At 50.2% G+C, this 17,353-nt stretch overlaps 1 protein-coding gene across 6 annotated transcripts in view; it reads left to right on the top strand.

The window, feature by feature from the left end:
• The window catches only part of PLEKHS1 (pleckstrin homology domain containing S1), a 60,568-nt gene that overhangs the window by 12,624 nt on the left and 30,591 nt on the right, over nucleotides 1-17,353 (top strand). For 3 of the 6 annotated variants that reach the window (XM_083149766.1, XM_083149770.1, XM_083149765.1), the window contains exon 1: nucleotides 9,090-9,218. The exons of 1 other annotated variant lie outside the window; for it this stretch is intronic. In XM_083149766.1, coding sequence (XP_083005892.1) covers nucleotides 9,206-9,218 — 13 coding nt within the window. In that variant the 5' untranslated portion in view covers nucleotides 9,090-9,205. Of the gene's footprint in view, nucleotides 1-8,906; nucleotides 9,219-9,503; nucleotides 9,694-17,353 lie in introns of those variants that run through there. 2 more of the 6 variants (XM_083149768.1, XM_083149767.1) reach the window with 2 other exon arrangements.

Here is a 17,353-nt window from a genome sequence, read left to right as displayed (position 1 = left end):
TGTAACCCTACTCTGGGGATCTCAGACGAAACGCATAGGGACACCGTGTAACATTTCCGATAGGACAACACATAGGAGAGGGCAAGGTGCAATATGTTGACATTGACAAAAGGCCGACACATGCAAAATGTTGACGTCTGAATGGTTGACACAGAAAAATGTCAACACAAGTATTTCTTGATCATTATTTTTTTACCGACTTGTTCTTCACAATCCATGTCGGCATAGAGCGAGATTATAAAAGTGTGGCCGAAGCAAGCTGAGCGAAGCGTAACACTCATTGGGGGTCCAGGCCGACCAATGTCGACATAGACACAAAAAACCTTGAAAACCCTGTGTTGAACATTGTTATGTCGACATGTTCCTTGTAACGACCTTTTTCCAATGTCGACAATGGGAAGGTCGACAGTGAAAAGGTCGGCATACGTTTTTTTGCCCCAAATGTTGGCATAGTCGACATGGACATCGCTCCCTGCGCTCGCCAATACGCCAACAGGCGTATTGGGAGCTCTGGTTCTTCAGTAGACTTTGATAGACGGGGTAAGTGCAGATTGTGGAACAGGATTGAAGGAGAGCGCTGGGGAATTAGGGGGTTATTCAGCCAGGATCTCAGCGCAAAACGGGGCCGGTTTAAGGTCTGTAGGAATGTGATGGCAGATAAGAACCACTTGGCCCATCTAGTCTGCCCCTTTATTAAACATGTTACCTCAAACCATATTTGATCCTTATTTCTGTAAAAGGATATCAATATGCCTATCCCAAGCATGTTTACATTGTACTACTGTATTTGCCTCTACCACCTCTGATGGGAGGCTATTCCACTTATCTACTACTCTTTCTGTGAAGTAATTCTTCCTCACATTTCCCCTGAATCTTCCTCCCTCTAGTGTCAGTGCATGTCCTCGTGTTCTGCTGCTCCTCTTCCTGTGAAGAATGTCTCCCACCTGTACCTTCCTCCCCCTAGTGTCAGTGCATGTCCTCGTGTTCTGCTGCTCCTCTTCCTGTGAAGAATGTCTCCCACCTGTACCTTCCTCCCTCTAGTTTCAGTGCGTGTCCTCGTGTTCTGCTGCTCCTCTTCCTGTGAAGAATGTCTCCCACCTGTACCTTCCTCCCTCTAGTGTCAGTGCATGTCCTCGTGTTCTGCTGCTCCTCTTCCTGTGAAGAATGTCTCCCACCTGTACCTTCCTCCCTCTAGTGTCAGTGCATGTCCTCGTGTTCTGTTGCTCCTCTTCCTGTGAAGAATGTCTCCCACCTGTATCTTCCTCCCCCTAGTGTCAGTGCATGTCCTCGTGTTCTGTTGCTCCTCTTCCTGTGAAGAATGTCTCCCACCTGTATCTTCCTCCCCCTAGTGTCAGTGCATGTCCTTGTGTTCTCCTGCTCCTCTTCCTGTGACTAATGTCTCCCACCTGTACCTTCCTCCCTCTAGTGTCAGTGCATGTCCTCGTGTTCTGCTGCTCCTCTTCCTGTGAGGAATGTCTCCCACCTGTACCTTCCTCCCTCTAGTGTCAGTGCATGTCCTCGTGTTCTGCTGCTACTCTTCCTGTGAAGAATGTCTCCCACCTGTACCTTCCTCCCCCTAGTGTCAGTGCATGTCCTCGTGTTCTGCTGCTCCTCTTCCTGTGAAGAATGTCTCCCACCTGTACCTTCCTCCCCCTAGTGTCAGTGCATGTCCTCGTGTTCTGCTGCTCCTCTTCCTGTGAAGAATGTCTCCCACCTGTACCTTCCTCCCTCTAGTTTCAGTGCGTGTCCTCGTGTTCTGCTGCTCCTCTTCCTGTGAAGAATGTCTCCCACCTGTACCTTCCTCCCTCTAGTGTCAGTGCATGTCCTCGTGTTCTGCTGCTCCTCTTCCTGTGACTAATGTCTCCCACCTGTACCTTCCTCCCTCTAGTGTGAGTGCGTGTCCTCGTGTTCTGCTGCTCCTCTTCCTGTGAAGAATGTCTCCCACCTGTACCTTCCTCCCCCTAGTGTCAGTGCATGTCCTCGTGTTCTGCTGCTCCTCTTCCTGTGAAGAATGTCTCCCACCTGTACCTTCCTCCCTCTAGTTTCAGTGCGTGTCCTCGTGTTCTGCTGCTCCTCTTCCTGTGAAGAATGTCTCCCACCTGTACCTTCCTCCCTCTAGTGTCAGTGCATGTCCTCGTGTTCTGCTGCTCCTCTTCCTGTGAAGAATGTCTCCCACCTGTACCTTCCTCCCTCTAGTGTCAGTGCATGTCCTCGTGTTCTGTTGCTCCTCTTCCTGTGAAGAATGTCTCCCACCTGTATCTTCCTCCCCCTAGTGTCAGTGCATGTCCTTGTGTTCTCCTGCTCCTCTTCCTGTGACTAATGTCTCCCACCTGTACCTTCCTCCCTCTAGTGTCAGTGCATGTCCTCGTGTTCTGCTGCTCCTCTTCCTGTGAGGAATGTCTCCCACCTGTACCTTCCTCCCTCTAGTGTCAGTGCATGTCCTCGTGTTCTGCTGCTCCTCTTCCTGTGAAGAATGTCTCCCACCTGTACCTTCCTCCCCCTAGTGTCAGTGCATGTCCTCGTGTTCTGCTGCTCCTCTTCCTGTGAAGAATGTCTCCCACCTGTACCTTCCTCCCTCTAGTGTCAGTGCATGTCCTCGTGTTCTGCTGCTCCTCTTCCTGTGAACAATGTCTCCCACCTGTACCTTCCTCCCTCTAGTGTCAGTGCATGTCCCCGTGTTCTGCTGCTCCTCTTCCTGTGAAGAATGTCTCCCACCTGTACCTTCCTCCCTCTAGTGTCAGTGCATGTCCTCGTGTTCTGCTGCTCCTCTTCCTGTGAAGAATGTCTCCCACCTGTATCTTGGCATAACCCATTTTATATTGTCCCTCCTTTCCCTTCTCTGCTCTAAACCAGGGCTGTCTACCCACCCGGAATGGCAGGGAGGGTCCTGGAAATCGGGTCCCCCCTCCCAGCACCCCAGAAAGGGGGGCAAGCCTCCCGGAAAATGGCCAGTCTCCCGCAACACCCCCCACCCCCCTCAGCAGGGGGGTCAATGGGAGCAAATGACACAAATTTGGCCAGGAAAGCCACCCCTATTGGGCTCTGAGGCAAAACTATGCTGAGCTGCAGGTGGGCCAGATGTTATATGTGCAGAGAGAGTTACATTTGGGTGAGCTATTTTGTGTCTGTGCAGGGTACATACTGGCTGCTATATTTTGACACTGCAATATAGATTTCAGTTTGAACACACCCCACCGAAATCTAACTCTCTCTGAACATGTTACATCTGCCCTACCTGCAGTGCAGCATTGTTTTGTCCATTGAAGAAGTTTGCTTTTGCAAACCAACCTGAATCACCCCCTATTTACTGCCACACAGGTAAGGACTGCAAAGCTTCTGCAATCAGCGGACGGAAAGCTGCATTAATGTCCTCTGGAGCTTGGGGGAAATTTGACCCTTTTAATTATTTCCCCCCCCAGTATTAAAGCTGCAAACCTGGGAACAGATATGACGGAACTTGGGCTCCATTTTGTGTCTTATCAACACGTCTGCACGTCTAACTCTTTACATGTTACATCTGCCCCACCTGCAACGCAGCATGGTTTTGTCTGTTAGAGAAAGATTTTGCTTCTGAGATCCTTACTGAATAACGCCCTTGGGACGGTAATGTGAAGCACTGCCCGTGGTGTTGAGACACCTTGCACCCGCCCTGCATACTATTTAGCCATGTTCATGGCGATCAATAGAGAAACACAGTAAAACTTTAATCATCATAATAAAATCATTAGATGTAAATGTTATCAGCGCAAATTCCTGTAGCAGAAGCGACTTATAAAGAGGTTACAGTGTTTGTGCTCCAATAAATCCCGGGATGTTTTGTATAAACATAGAAACAAGGCCTAGAGAAATTGTATATGCGAGCCGTCATCAGTGGGCCTCATAGTTAGGCGTCACACAAGAGGAGGCCGCCGCCCAGTGCGCTGTGCTCCCGTTCCTGGGGGGTACCGTGTACATCTTGCACACTGGGCCTGGTTCAGGTGCGGAGGTAAAGCTGCTGTTATGGGTTCCAGATGATGTTCCGTGGGGATTCTGACAGTCATTAGTCCAACATCGGAATCCCAACTGTTAATTGCCAGACCGTCGGGATCCCGGCTTACAGGGGCCATTCTCCCTTGTGGGGCTCTACGACCAGGCGTCTAGGAAATCTCTGCCTTCCGATTGAGATCCTGCCCTTGTTAATCCTTCAAAACACAAACCACTTGGCTGATTTAGGAAACCATGTCTGGTCCCCACTCAGGCAGCTCTCCATCACTTGCCAGCCGTAGTGCATCCAACGAACATTGGTATTTTGCAACATGGCACCCCATTGTGTCAGGACTTGAATTAGGCCCATTATTTTTAGAAGTGCACCCCAATAATTTTTTCCTAATGTTTTTCCAGAGGATGAAGCGTAAAAATTTCCCAATGTCAGAACAGGTTTGCTTATGCAGAAGAAGAATCAGTTGTTGCTCTGTGCATGATGCCTTATTTCTGTCACATTCCATCCCACTAACCAGCATGACCACTTTTTGTCACGGTCATAGTATTTGTTAGCCTAAATGGGATATTAACAGCTAGTTCCCAGTCAATAAGTGTAGTTCGGTCCATGTGACCAATGGAACATGCCATGTGACCCACAACAGCAAGGACGGTGGAACACCTATTTCACTATGCATACCACCACCGATTGCCTTTAGTAGCCAGGTGGTGAGCGAATCAAACCCGCGAAGCGCCAAGAGGCAAGAAACATTTTTATGCCCCCTGTTTCAGAGAACTGTCTGCTATATGGGGTGGACATTTTATTGTGGTCCGTCTCACTAGCAGAAGAATGACCACCACTGAAGACAGGTAAGGCTGCAGGCTGCGGGCGGGGGCTAACTATAGCACCGTAGCCCCCCCAGCGCCCCCACATGCACAGCGCCCCCCCCGCGCGCGACCGTGGGGGCTGCGGTGCTATAGTTATGCCCCTGGGTAATGCCCCGTACACATGGGACGACCTGGCTGTTGTGCTGAGCGACATGCTGGCATGATTGCTCAGCACACATCGTGGTACACTCACAATGCTGAGCGATCGTACAAAGTGGCCTATTGTTTTTATAGGAAATAGCCCCACACGATCTAGGTAAGACAGTTCAAGCACCGGGTTTCCTTTTGGGCGATAGCGACGTGCAGGCCCGCGCATCACCATCACTGTAGGGCATACACATGGGGCGATCCGTGGTCCTTTACTAAGGGATCATACATGTGTATGCCTTTAAGGCTGCAGGAGGGGAGGTTAGGGGAGAAGTTATGGTAAGGCTGCAGGAGGGGAGGTTAGGGGAGAAGTTATGGTAAGGCTGCAGGAGGGGAGGTTAGGGGAGAAGTTATGGTAAGGCTGCAGGTGGGGAGGTTAGGGGAGAGCAGGGGTGTAACTAGATATTAGTAGGCCCCATAGCAAAAGTTTGTAAGAGGCCCCCCATTTAGCAACTGATGGTGATAAATGTATGTAAATCATATTAATTGACAGTAAAGATGGGCCCCCTCGGCTCTGGGCCCCAAAGCAGCTGCACCCCTTGCACCTATGGTAGTTACGCCCTTGGGTGAGAGGATAGGGTAACACTGCAGGAGGGGAGGTTAGGGGAGAGGATAAGGTAACATTGCAGGAGGGGAGGTTAGTGGAGAGGATAGGGTAACACTGCAGGATGGGAGGTTAGGGGAGAGGATAGGGAGGGTAACACTGCAGGAGGGGAGGTTAGGGGAGAGGATAAGGTAACATTGCAGGAGGAGAGGTTAGTGGAGAGGATAGGGTAAGACTGCAGGATGGGAGGTTAGGGGAGAGGATAGGGAGGGTAACACTGCAGGAGGGGAGGTTAGGGGAGAGGATAAGGTAACATTGCAGGAGGAGAGGTTAGGGGAGAGGATAGGGTAACACTGCAGGTGGGGAGGTTAGGTGAGAGGATAGGGTAAGGCTGCAGGTGGGGAGGTTAGGGGAGAGGATAGGGTAAGGCTGCAGGAGGGGAGGTTAGGGGAGAGGATAGGGTGAGGCTGCAGGAGGAGAGGTTAGTGGAGAGGATAGGGTAACACTGCAGGTGGGGAGGTTAGGTGAGAGGATAGGGTAAGGCTGCAGGAGGGGAGGTTAGGGGACAGGTTAGGGTGAGGCTGCAGGAGGAGAGGTTAGTGGAGAGGATAGGGTAACACTGCAGGAGGGGAGGTTAGGGGAGAGGATAGGGTAAGGCTGCAGGAGGGCAGAGGTTAGGGTGAGGCTGCAGAAGGGGAGGTTAGGGGACAGGTTAGGGTGAGGCTGCAGGAGGGCAGAGGTTAGGGTAAGGCTGCAGGAGGGGATGTTAGGGGACAGGTTAGGGTGAGGCTGCAGGAGGGCAGAGGTTAGGGTGAGGCTACAGGAGGGGAGGGGTTATGGGACAGGTTAGGGTGAGGCTGCAGGAGGGCAGAGGTTAGGGTGAGGCTGCAGGAGGGGAGGGGTTAGGGGACAGGTTAGGGTGAGGCTGCAGGAGGGCAGAGGTTAGGGTGAGGCTGCAGGAGGGCAGAGGTTAGGGTGAGGCTGCAGGAGGGCAGGGGTTAGGGGACAGGTTAGGGTGAGGCTGCAGAAGGGTAGAGGTTAGGGGTAGGTTAGGGTGAGGCTGCAGGTGGGGAGGTTAGGGGAGAAGTTAGGGTAAGGCTGCAGGAGGGGTTAGGGGACAGGTTAGGGTAACGCTGAAGGTAGGGAGGTTAGGGGACAGGTTAGGGTGAGGCTGCAGAAGGGTAGAGGTTAGGGGGTAGGTTAGGGTGAGGCTGCAGGTGGGGAGGTTAGGGGAGAAGTTAGGGTAAGGCTGCAGGAGGGGAGGGGTTAGGGGACAGGTTAGGGTGAGGCTGCAGGAGGGCAAAGGTTAGGGTGAGGCTGCAGGAGAGGAGGGGTTAGGGGACAAGTTAGGGTGAGGCTGCATAAGGGTAGCAGGTTATTTGTCTCTGGCTGTAGCCCACTCCCTACACCTCCCCTGCTCTGTATACAGATGTACCGGGTCTCGTCTTTGCTGGCGATCCGCCAGCAGCATGCTGCTGGCGGATCGCCAGCAACACGGCGCCGCTATCTGAATGAGACGCGCGTGCGTCCCCCACGTCTCAGTATCCGGGCGGTGAGGCGGACGCATTACTGTCCACCTCCCGCTCGAGGGGCGGGGGGGGGACCCGAGGAGGCTGCGGGGGGGGGTGTGCGGTCGCCCGGTGTGGGCACCGGGCGACCGAGGGCAGCACCGTCGGAAGGGGACGCGCGCGCACCTCGTGCGTCCCCTTCCGGCATACAGATGGCGGCGGGGCAGGGGATGGCGACGCCATCGCCATCCTCTGCAAAGATGAGACCCGTTACATCTGTATGTGTTCCCGGATGCATCCCGGGACACTACCCGGGAATGTAGCCTTTCACACTGGCCACCCGACCCGGAATGAAGTCGGGCGGGTGGCGTCATCTGGAGGCTTAGCGGGGTGGCGCTGGGAGGTGTCAGCACCTCCCAGCGGCTCATTTTCACTGCAGTGAACGGGATCTGGGTCACGCTGACCCGGAATACCCGTTCACACTGACCGCATCCCGTGTCGATTCCGGGTTCTACATAAATCAGGACCTGGGTAGAAATCCCGGAATGCTGAACATGGGATATTCGTCCAAGACCCTTTCACACTGAGCTACAGATGGAGCAGCTCTCATCCTGGCAGGGGATGGCGCTGGCGTCGCCAGCCGCCATCCCCCGCCAGCGCCATGGCGGTGGCGAAAAGAGGACGCGCGCACGAGAGGCGCGCGCGTCCCCTTCCGACGGCGCTTCCATTCGTTCCCCCGGGTCCCCGCCGGCTTGCCGGCGGTAACCCGGAGTCCCCGCCGCTTGCCCGCACCCCCCCCTAACCCTGTCCGTCTCCCTGAGGCGGAGACGGACAGGGTTTCCGTCGCGCTGGCGATGGAGACTGAGACGCGCGTGAGACGCACGCGCGTCTTAGTATATTCGCTGGCGAGGCTGCTGGCGGGTCACCAGAGGGGACGTCCTGGCGACCCGCCAGCAAGGATCAGACCTACTCCATCTGTAAATCCCGGGTTGATGCGCATTCAAGTGTGAAAGGGGTATTAATGTGTTACTTCACTGACCTTCGTGAGCCACAGGTAGGGGAAGTGATAGAGGAGGATCTCCTGGCTGGAGGCAGCTGCTCACAGTGTGGGGCTCCTGTGCCTGGCTGCTGGAAGCTGTGTGCACTGTGTGCTGGCTGGGCATGGTTGTGGTAGCACGACATCGGAATCCCGACTGCACAGCGGGGGGAGCGCAATGAAGCCCCTTGCGGGCTCGCTGCGCTCGTCACACTGCGGGCACAGTGGCTCGCTACGCTCACTACCTATTTTATTCTCCCTCTATGGGGGTCGTGGAACCCCACGAGGGAGCAGTCGGGATAATGACTGTCGGAAACCCAAGTATTTAGTATTTAGTGCAGCGGGGAAGGGGTGGGGGCCTGGGGGAAGAAATGCTAACATTCCCAGGGAGCCGGGAGGGGGACCCGATTTTTGGGAGCCTCCCGGCCATTTTGGGAGGGTAGGCAAGTGTGAGCCAAACATTACAGTTTATTATGATGAATAAAAATGTTTGCTTGGCAAATTTCACTCCTATTTTGACAAATTAACTTGTCACTCAAAGGGTTAAATTGTCCCTGTTTCCTTTACACAGGACGGGCGGTTACTTTGTGAACCAATCTCCAACCTTCGCATTTGGACTTTTCCCAAATTCTCCAATACGGGGGTTAAACTTGCCTACTTCATGGTGTAAATGAAGTGGTTTTAGGCCTTAACGTTCCTACCACCGTTATCAGGGGCAACAGCATCTGGTACTTAAGAGGGACCAATTACCTGATCTCAAGGAAATGCAGAATACACCTTTAAGTATCTGGCTTGCTTTTATTTTGTCCGTCAGCCAATGCAATGCGTTGGTTTTCCCCTGACCTCCAGCAACTGGAGATGAATTCCTCTGCCGGATTATAATGTGTATTAATGGGGAATTCCAGGTGGATCAGGTTTCATCCATCGCTATGTACATATACTGTACCTGCAGCCAGAACGCTTAATCAGTCACTAGAAGAGGACTTGACAAGCTGCAATCTCTGCCAACTACCAGCCACCTGCCTGTAAGTACAGTATTACCTGCCGGCTGCATGCCACAGAAACGGTTGTATGTCTGAGAGCGGACAGGAGCTGCTCTGAGTGCCAGGTAACAGAACACAAGCTATGGAGACATCAGGTGAGTGCGCAGCATTGATCTGTGTGTTAGGGTGAGCATTAATGGGTACACAGACAATCACCAACCTTCCCCTGTACCTGTACCCATCATGCACCCTGGGTATAATAACTATTATTATTTCATTCATATGTGTTATTATTATTATTATTATTATTATTAATAATGCTGATATTCTGCACCTCTCTGATGCTTACAGTATGTGATGTAATGCTATTGGGCGTTCCTCAACCAGGAAATATTTGTATAAAAAAATAGGCGCTTATTTATTGCTTGCAGGTATAATCGCAGACGCGGACTTTGCAGCGTTGCAGAGTGTAGTGCAAACTACTTTATGGCTGCTGCAGTGATTACAGCGCAACAGCGGCGAGGGAGTAAATGGTATTATAGGGCTGGCACTATGCGTTCTACCCTGTAGGTGCCAACAAGGGACAGTATCCTGCAGGGCTAGTGGCTGCACTGTATAATCGTCACAGAGGTAAGAAGTCTAGCTCTTGTATGTTATTTCTTCACTAATCTGATGAGATGCAGTAAATACATTCTGTGATATTGTTATCCATTGTCGTGTCATTTGTAAATCCTATTGTTTGTTTGTTTTTTAATTAAAACAATGATTATTATGATTATTTCAAGTAGTCAGGACATGTTGGGGGTGTAGTGTCCTATGTCTGTATATGGTGTAATAGATGTATTATGGCCGGTGGGCAGGTCATGTTGGGGTGTAGTGTCCTATGTCTGTATAGGGTGTAATAGATGTATTATGGCCAGTGGTCAGGACATGTTGGAGTGTAGTGTCCTGCGTCTGTATAGGGTGTAATAGAAGTATTATGGTCAGCGGTCAGGACCTGTTGGGGTGTAGTGTCCTATGTCTGTATAGGGTGTAATAGATGTATTATGGCCGGTGGTCAGGACATGTTGGGGTGTAGTGTCCTATGTCTGTATAGGGTGTAATAGATGTATTATGGTCGGCGGTCAGGTCATGTTGGGGTGTAGTGTCCTATGTCTGTATAGGGTGTAATAGATGTATTATGGCCAGTGGTCAGGACATGTTGGGGGTGTAGTGTCCTATGTCTGTATAGGGTTTAATATATGTATTATGGCCGGCGGTCAGGACATGTTGGGGTGTAGTGTCCTATGTCTGTATAGGGTGTAATAGATGTATTATGGCCGGCGGTCAGGACATGTTGGGGTGTAGTGTCCTATGTCTGTATAGGGTGTAATAGATGTATTATGGCCGGCGGTCAGGACATGTTGGGGTGTAGTGTCCTATGTCTGTATAGGGGGTAATAGATGTATTATGGCCGGTGGTCAGGACATGTTGGGGTGTAGTGTCCTATGTCTTTATAGGGGGTAATAGATGTATTATGGCCGGTGGTCAGGACATGTTGGGGTGTAGTGTCCTATGTCTGTATAGGGTGTAATAGATGTATTATGGCCGGCGGTCAGGACATGTTGGGGTGTAGTGTCCTATGTCTGTATAGGGTGTAATAGATGTATTATGGCCGGCGGTCAGGACATGTTGGGGTGTAGTGTCCTATGTCTGTATAGGGTGTAATAGATGTATTATGGCCGGCGGTCAGGACATGTTGGGGTGTAGTGTCCTATGTCTGTATAGGGTGTAATAGATGTATTATGGCCGGCGGTCAGGACATGTTGGGGTGTAGTGTCCTATGTCTGTATAGGTTGTAATAGATGTATTATGGCCGGCGGTCAGGACATGTTGGGGTGTAGTGTCCTATGTCTGTATAGGGTGTAATAGATGTATTATGGCCGGCGGTCAGGACATGTTGGGGTGTAGTGTCCTATGTCTGTATAGGGTGTAATAGATGTATTATGGCCGGCGGTCAGGACATGTTGGGGTGTAGTGTCTTATGTCTGTATAGGGGGTAATAGATGTATTATGGCCGGCGGTCAGGACATGTTGGGGTGTAGTGTCCTATGTCTTTATAGGGGGTAATAGATGTATTATGGCCGGTGGTCAGGACATGTTGGGGTGTAGTGTCCTATGTCTTTATAGGGGGTAATAGATGTATTATGGCCGGTGGTCAGGACATGTTGGGGTGTAGTGTCCTATGTCTGTATAGGGTGTAATAGATGTATTATGGCCGGCGGTCAGGACATGTTGGGGTGTAGTGTCCTATGTCTGTATAGGGTGAAATAGATGTAGTATGGCCGGTGGTCAGGACATGTTGGGGTGTAGTGTCCTCTGTCTGTATAGGGTGTACTAGATGTATTATGGCCAGCAGTCAGGACATGTCGGGGTGTAGTGTCCTATGTCTGTATAGGGTGTAATAGATGTATTATGGCCAGTGGTCAGGTCATGTTGGGGTGTAGTGTCCTACGTCTGTATAGGATGTAATAGATGTATTATGGCCAGCGGTCAGGACATGTTGGGGTGTAGTGTCCTATGTCTGTATAGGGTGTAATAGATGTATTATGGCCAGTGGTCAGGACATATTGGGGTGCAGTGTCCTATGTCTGTATTGGGTGTAATAGATGTAATATGGCCAGCGGTCAGGACATGTTGGGGTTTAGTGTCCTATGTCTGTATAGGGTGTAATAGATGTATTATGGCCAGTGGTCAGGACATGTTGGGGTGTAGTGTCCTATGTCTGTATAGGGTGTAATAGATGTATTATCGACAGTGGTCAGGACATGTTGGGGTGTAGTGTCCTATGTCTGTATAGGGTGTAATAGATGTATTATGTACAGTGGTCAGTACATGTTGGGGTGTAGTTTCCTATGTCTGTATAGGGTGTAATAAATGTATTATGGCCAGTGGTCAGGACATGTTGGGGTGTAGTGTCCTATGTCTGTATAGGGTGTAATAGATGTATTATCGCCAGTGGTCAGGACATGTTGGGGTGTAGTGTCCTATGTCTGTATAGGGTGTAATAGATGTATTATCGCCAGTGGTCAAGACATGTTGGGGGTGTAGTGTCCTATGTCTGTATAGGGTGTAATAGATGTATTATGGCCGGTGGTCAGGACATGTTGGGGTGTAGTGTCCTATGTCTGTATAGGGTGTAATAGATGTATTATGGCCAACGGTCAGGACATGTTGGGGGTGTAGTGTCCTATGTCTGTATAGGGTGTAATAAATGTATTATGTACAGCGGTCAGGACATGTTGGGGTGTAGTGTCCTATGTCTGTATAGGGTGTAATATATGTATTATGGCCAGCGGTCAAGACATGTTGGGGTGTAGTGTCCTATGTCTGTATAGGGTGTAATAGATGTATTATGGCCAGCGGTCAGGACATGTTGGGGTGTAGTGTCCTATGTCTGTATAGGGTGTAATAGATGTATTATGGCCGGCGGTCAGGACATGTTGGGGTGCAGTGTCCTATGTCTGTATAGGGTGTAATAGATGTATTATGGTCAGTGGTCAGGACATGTTGGGGTGTAGTGTCCTATGTCTGTATAGGGTGTAATAGATGTATTATGGCCGGCTGTCAGGACATGTTGGGGGTGTAGTGTCCTATGTCTGTATAGGGTGTAATAGATGTATTATGGCCAGCGCTCAGGACATGTTGGGGGTGCAGTGTCCTATGTCTGTATAGGGTGTAATAGATGTATTATGGCCGGCGGTCAGGACATGTTGGGGGTGTAGTGTCCTATGTCTGTATAGGGTGTAATAGATGTATTATGGCCGGCGGTCAGGACATGTTGGGGTGTAGTGTCCTATGTCTGTATAGGGTGTAATAGATGTATTATGGCCGGCGGTCAGGACATGTTGGGGTGTAGTGTCCTATGTCTGTATAGGGTGTAATAGATGTATTATGGTCGGTGGTCAGGACATGTTGGGGTGTAGTGTCCTATGTCTGTATAGGGTGTAATAGATGTATTATGGCCGGCGGTCAGGACATGTTGGGGGTGTAGTGTCCTATGTCTGTATAGGGTGTAATAGATGTATTATGGCCAGCGCTCAGGACATGTTGGGGGTGCAGTGTCCTATGTCTGTATAGGGTGTAATAGATGTATTATGGCCAGCGGTCAGGACATGTTGGGGTGTAGTGTCCTATGTCTGTATAGGGTGTAATAGATGTATTATGGCCGGCGGTCAGGACATGTTGGGGGTGTAGTGTCCTATGTCTGTATAGGGTGTAATAGATGTATTATGGCCGGCGGTCAGGACATGTTGGGGTGTAGTGTCCTATGTCTGTATAGGGTGTAATAGATGTATTATGGCCGGTGGTCAGGACATGTTGGGGTGTAGTGTCCTATGTCTGTATAGGGTGTAATAGATGTATTATGGTCGGTGGTCAGGACATGTTGGGGTGTAGTGTCCTATGTCTGTATAGGGTGTAATAGATGTATTATGGCCGGCGGTCAGGACATGTTGGGGGTGTAGTGTCCTATGTCTGTATAGGGTGTAATAGATGTATTATGGCCGGCGGTCAGGACATGTTGGGGTGTAGTGTCCTATGTCGGTATAGGGTGTAATAGATGTATTATGGTCAGCGGTCAGGACATGTTGGGGTGTAGTGTCCTATGTCTGTATAGGGTGTAATAGATGTATTATGGTCGGTGGTCAGGACATGTTGGGATGTAGTGTCCTATGTCTGTATAGGGTGTAATAGATGTATTATGGCCAGTGGTCAGGACATGTTGAGGTGTAGTGTCCTATGTCTGTATAGGGTGTAATAGATGTATTATGGCCAGCGCTCAGGACATGTTGGGGGTGCAGTGTCCTATGTCTGTATAGGGTGTAATAGATGTATTATGGCCGGCGGTCAGGACATGTTGGGGGTGTAGTGTCCTATGTCTGTATAGGGTGTAAAAGATGTATTATGGCCGGCGGTCAGGACATGTTGGGGTGTAGTGTCCTATGTCTGTATAGGGTGTAATAGATGTATTATGGCCGGTGGTCAGGACATGTTGGGGTGTAGTGTCCTATGTCTGTATAGGGTGTAATAGATGTATTATGGCCGGTGGTCAGGACATGTTGGGGTGTAGTGTCCTATGTCTGTATAGGGTGTAATAGATGTATTATGGTCAGCGGTCAGGACATGTTGGGGTGTAGTGTCCTATGTCTGTATAGGGTGTAATAGATGTATTATGGCCGGCGGTCAGGACATGTTGGGGTGTAGTGTCCTATGTCTGTATAGGGTGTAATAGATGTATTATGGCCGGCGGTCAGGACATGTTGGGGTGTAGTGTCCTATGTCTGTATAGGGTGTAATAGATGTATTATGGTCGGTGGTCAGGACATGTTGACAAGAGTAATGCTCTGTCTCTGGGGATACATATGGATAACCGGCAGTCAGGATCCTAGTGGTCAACATACCGATGTTGGCATCCCCCCCCCCTGACTCCCAACCCTCCCTTCTAGCACCAAACCCTAACCCCCCCCCCCCCCGGCAACCTTACCATAAGCCTCCCCGCTAGTGCTTAAAACTTACCCATGTACCCAACTGACTCATCCTAACCCCCAGCCCCGCAGCCTGACCCTAACCTTCCCCTCCCCCAGCCTGACCCTAACCTTCCCCTCCCCCCAGCCTGACCCTAACCTTCCCCTCCCCCCAGCCTGACCCTAACCTTCCCCTTCCCCAAGCCTGACCCTAACCTTCCCCTCCCCCCAGCCAGGCCCTAACCTTCCCCTCCCCCCAGCCTGACCCTAACCTTCCCCTCCCCCCAGCCTGACCCTAGCCCAAAGGCAGATCTGGTGACTGGTTGGCCCAGGTGCAACAATATTATTTGGGCCCCCCCTCTCCCATTCCAACCCAAGTTCCCAATATGCCGTACAGTAGTGGGTGGCAGCAGTGGGTCCCTTATTCCTCAGGGGCCCCGATGCCATGCACCTGCTGCACCAATGGTATTCCCACCTCTGCTCTAACCTTCCCCTCGGCACCTGACATTAAGGAGGTTATTCTGATGGAATCGCTTGGATACAACTTCGCTCGGAGCGTGTTTCTTAGCTTACTGCGCATGCGTACTGTTCGCTATGCGCATGTGCAGGTTCACTCAGCCGCGCACGGACGTGACCCAGCGAACAGAAATACTCTGCCGAGCACGCTTGGACACAGTAGGCGTAATGTGGGCGTATCGAAGGGTGGTCAAAACTGGGCGGCACCTGGGGTGTATACATTGGTGGTGACATCAAGTGCTGGGCAGCGGCCTCGCTCGAGTCACAGAGCGCTCGGGCGTTTCACATGAGAAACACTTGCATAAAAAAAGCAACTCTCCCGCCTCGCAGCCCAGCCATCTCAGCGGGCCCGCATTCGCTCGGACAATCAACACGCACAATGGCTACATTACTTTCAGCTGAACAAAATACTCATCCATACAGCATAGACGTTTCTCTCATTTATCAATAAACAACATACACTTTGGGTAATTGGGTAATGGTTTAAGCATCACTTCTGTGAGGATTCATGCTGTGGAGTGTTAAACACCAGCCGAGCCTGTGCGCTCGGCCGTCCGCCCGTCCGCACGCTGGAAGTCCGAGCGGTCAGGCTAAGATCCGCATACACATGGTAGCATACGTGCATTAGCAGGCCACGCCCCCTTTCTGTGTCGATCCAAACAAACGGCTTCGGTGGTCTTATAGGCGTGCCTTCGCTCCCCGTGTGCGGTCTGTTTGCACGACCGCAAACGAATGTGTAGGCGAATGAATCAACCAGAATAAAGGCCACAGTCCCCCCACTAGCGCCTAATCTTAGCCCTCCTTCCACAGCCAGCCTCTCCAAGCATACTTACTGATCGGGATACTGGATGTCGGTTTTCCGGTGTTGTCATTTTGATCCTTCATGGATGGTGCACTGGTCTTTTGACGGAAGTCAGGATGTCAGCGTCGGCATACACGGGGCCGCTGACATCCTGACCGCCAGGATGCTGCCACCATCCCAGTCTCTGAGCCCTATTGCTGAGCTAATATAATGCCAGAGAACAAGTGAGTGCATTATGGGAAGTCCTGTAACAATGGCTTTTTGTGCCAGCATCAGTAGCATGGCAGAGATGGGGGAGGACGGGACTGGTGAAACCGGTTGCATAGTAAATGCAACAAATGTTACAATAAGTAAACACTGTAAGTACCGTAAATTTAAGAGAAGGTACAAAAAAAGACAAAATGTCATTTACGAGTTCCTATAAAAGATGACTATATAAGCAGAGTGTCACAATTATGCATGCCTTAACATGCAATTAATATATTCCCCCATTTGACCTCTATAAGGGCAAATAGGGTACAGCAAGCACAACACATTTGTTGGTAAGCTGCTCAATCAGATTGTGATGTCACTCAGGTGCCAAAAGGGAGGGGTAATTCTGGTTAGGAAAAAACATTTTGTATCCCAATTGCACACTGAGGGCCTTATTCTAGTTCACTCTTTGAGGCAAATTCCTTCTTAGCTGGACAAAACCATGTGCACTGCAGGGGGGTAGATGTAACATGTGCAGAGAGATTTAGCTTTGGGTGAGTTATTTTGTTTCTGTGCAGGGAAAATACTGACTGCTTTATTTTACACTGCAATATAGATCTCACTTTGAAGAAAAACCCCACCCATATCTAAAGCCCTGTACACATGCATCGATTTTTCACGATTTTCGATTTGATTTTGCTTATAGAAGCAAAAATCGAATCGAATCCTAAACGAAATCGAATGTTTTCTGTGTCACTTTCGATCTACATTCCATTCGATGCGCGCTCCCGTTTTCACAAAAATCGAACAGAAAAAACTACTGTGCAGCCAAGGAAATATCGAATTCGATCTAGTAAATCAAATATGTACAATGTACCATGAATGTATATCGAATTCGATATCTAATGCAAAAGTACAGATCTAATGTCAAATGGAATGGAAAGATCTAATGCCAGATCTAATAGAAAATCGAATCTTACATCGAATCAAAAGCAAATCGATGTGTGGGTATAGAGCTTTACTCTCTCTGCACATGTTACATCTGCCCCACCTGCAGTGCACATGGTTTTGTCCAGCTAAGAAGGAATTTGCCTCTAAGAGTGAACTAGAATAAGGCCCTGAGTGAGAAATATACACATAATAATCAGATACTGTAATACAGAGATCTTGGTTGCGTATATCTGCAGATATAGGGCTAAGCCCCCAGGCCGTACGTCAAGGTGTCTCTGTGTCACTGGGGGTCCCTAATACTGGGTATTGGTCTGGGGTGTGGGCC

Source organism: Crinia signifera, chromosome 6, assembly GCF_055691185.1.
Source record: "Crinia signifera chromosome 6, ASM5569118v1, whole genome shotgun sequence".
In the NCBI taxonomy this organism is placed as follows: domain Eukaryota; kingdom Metazoa; phylum Chordata; class Amphibia; order Anura; family Myobatrachidae; genus Crinia; species Crinia signifera.
The sequence above is the reverse complement of the archived record's forward strand: the minus strand, read 5'-3'. Positions and strand labels throughout refer to the sequence as shown.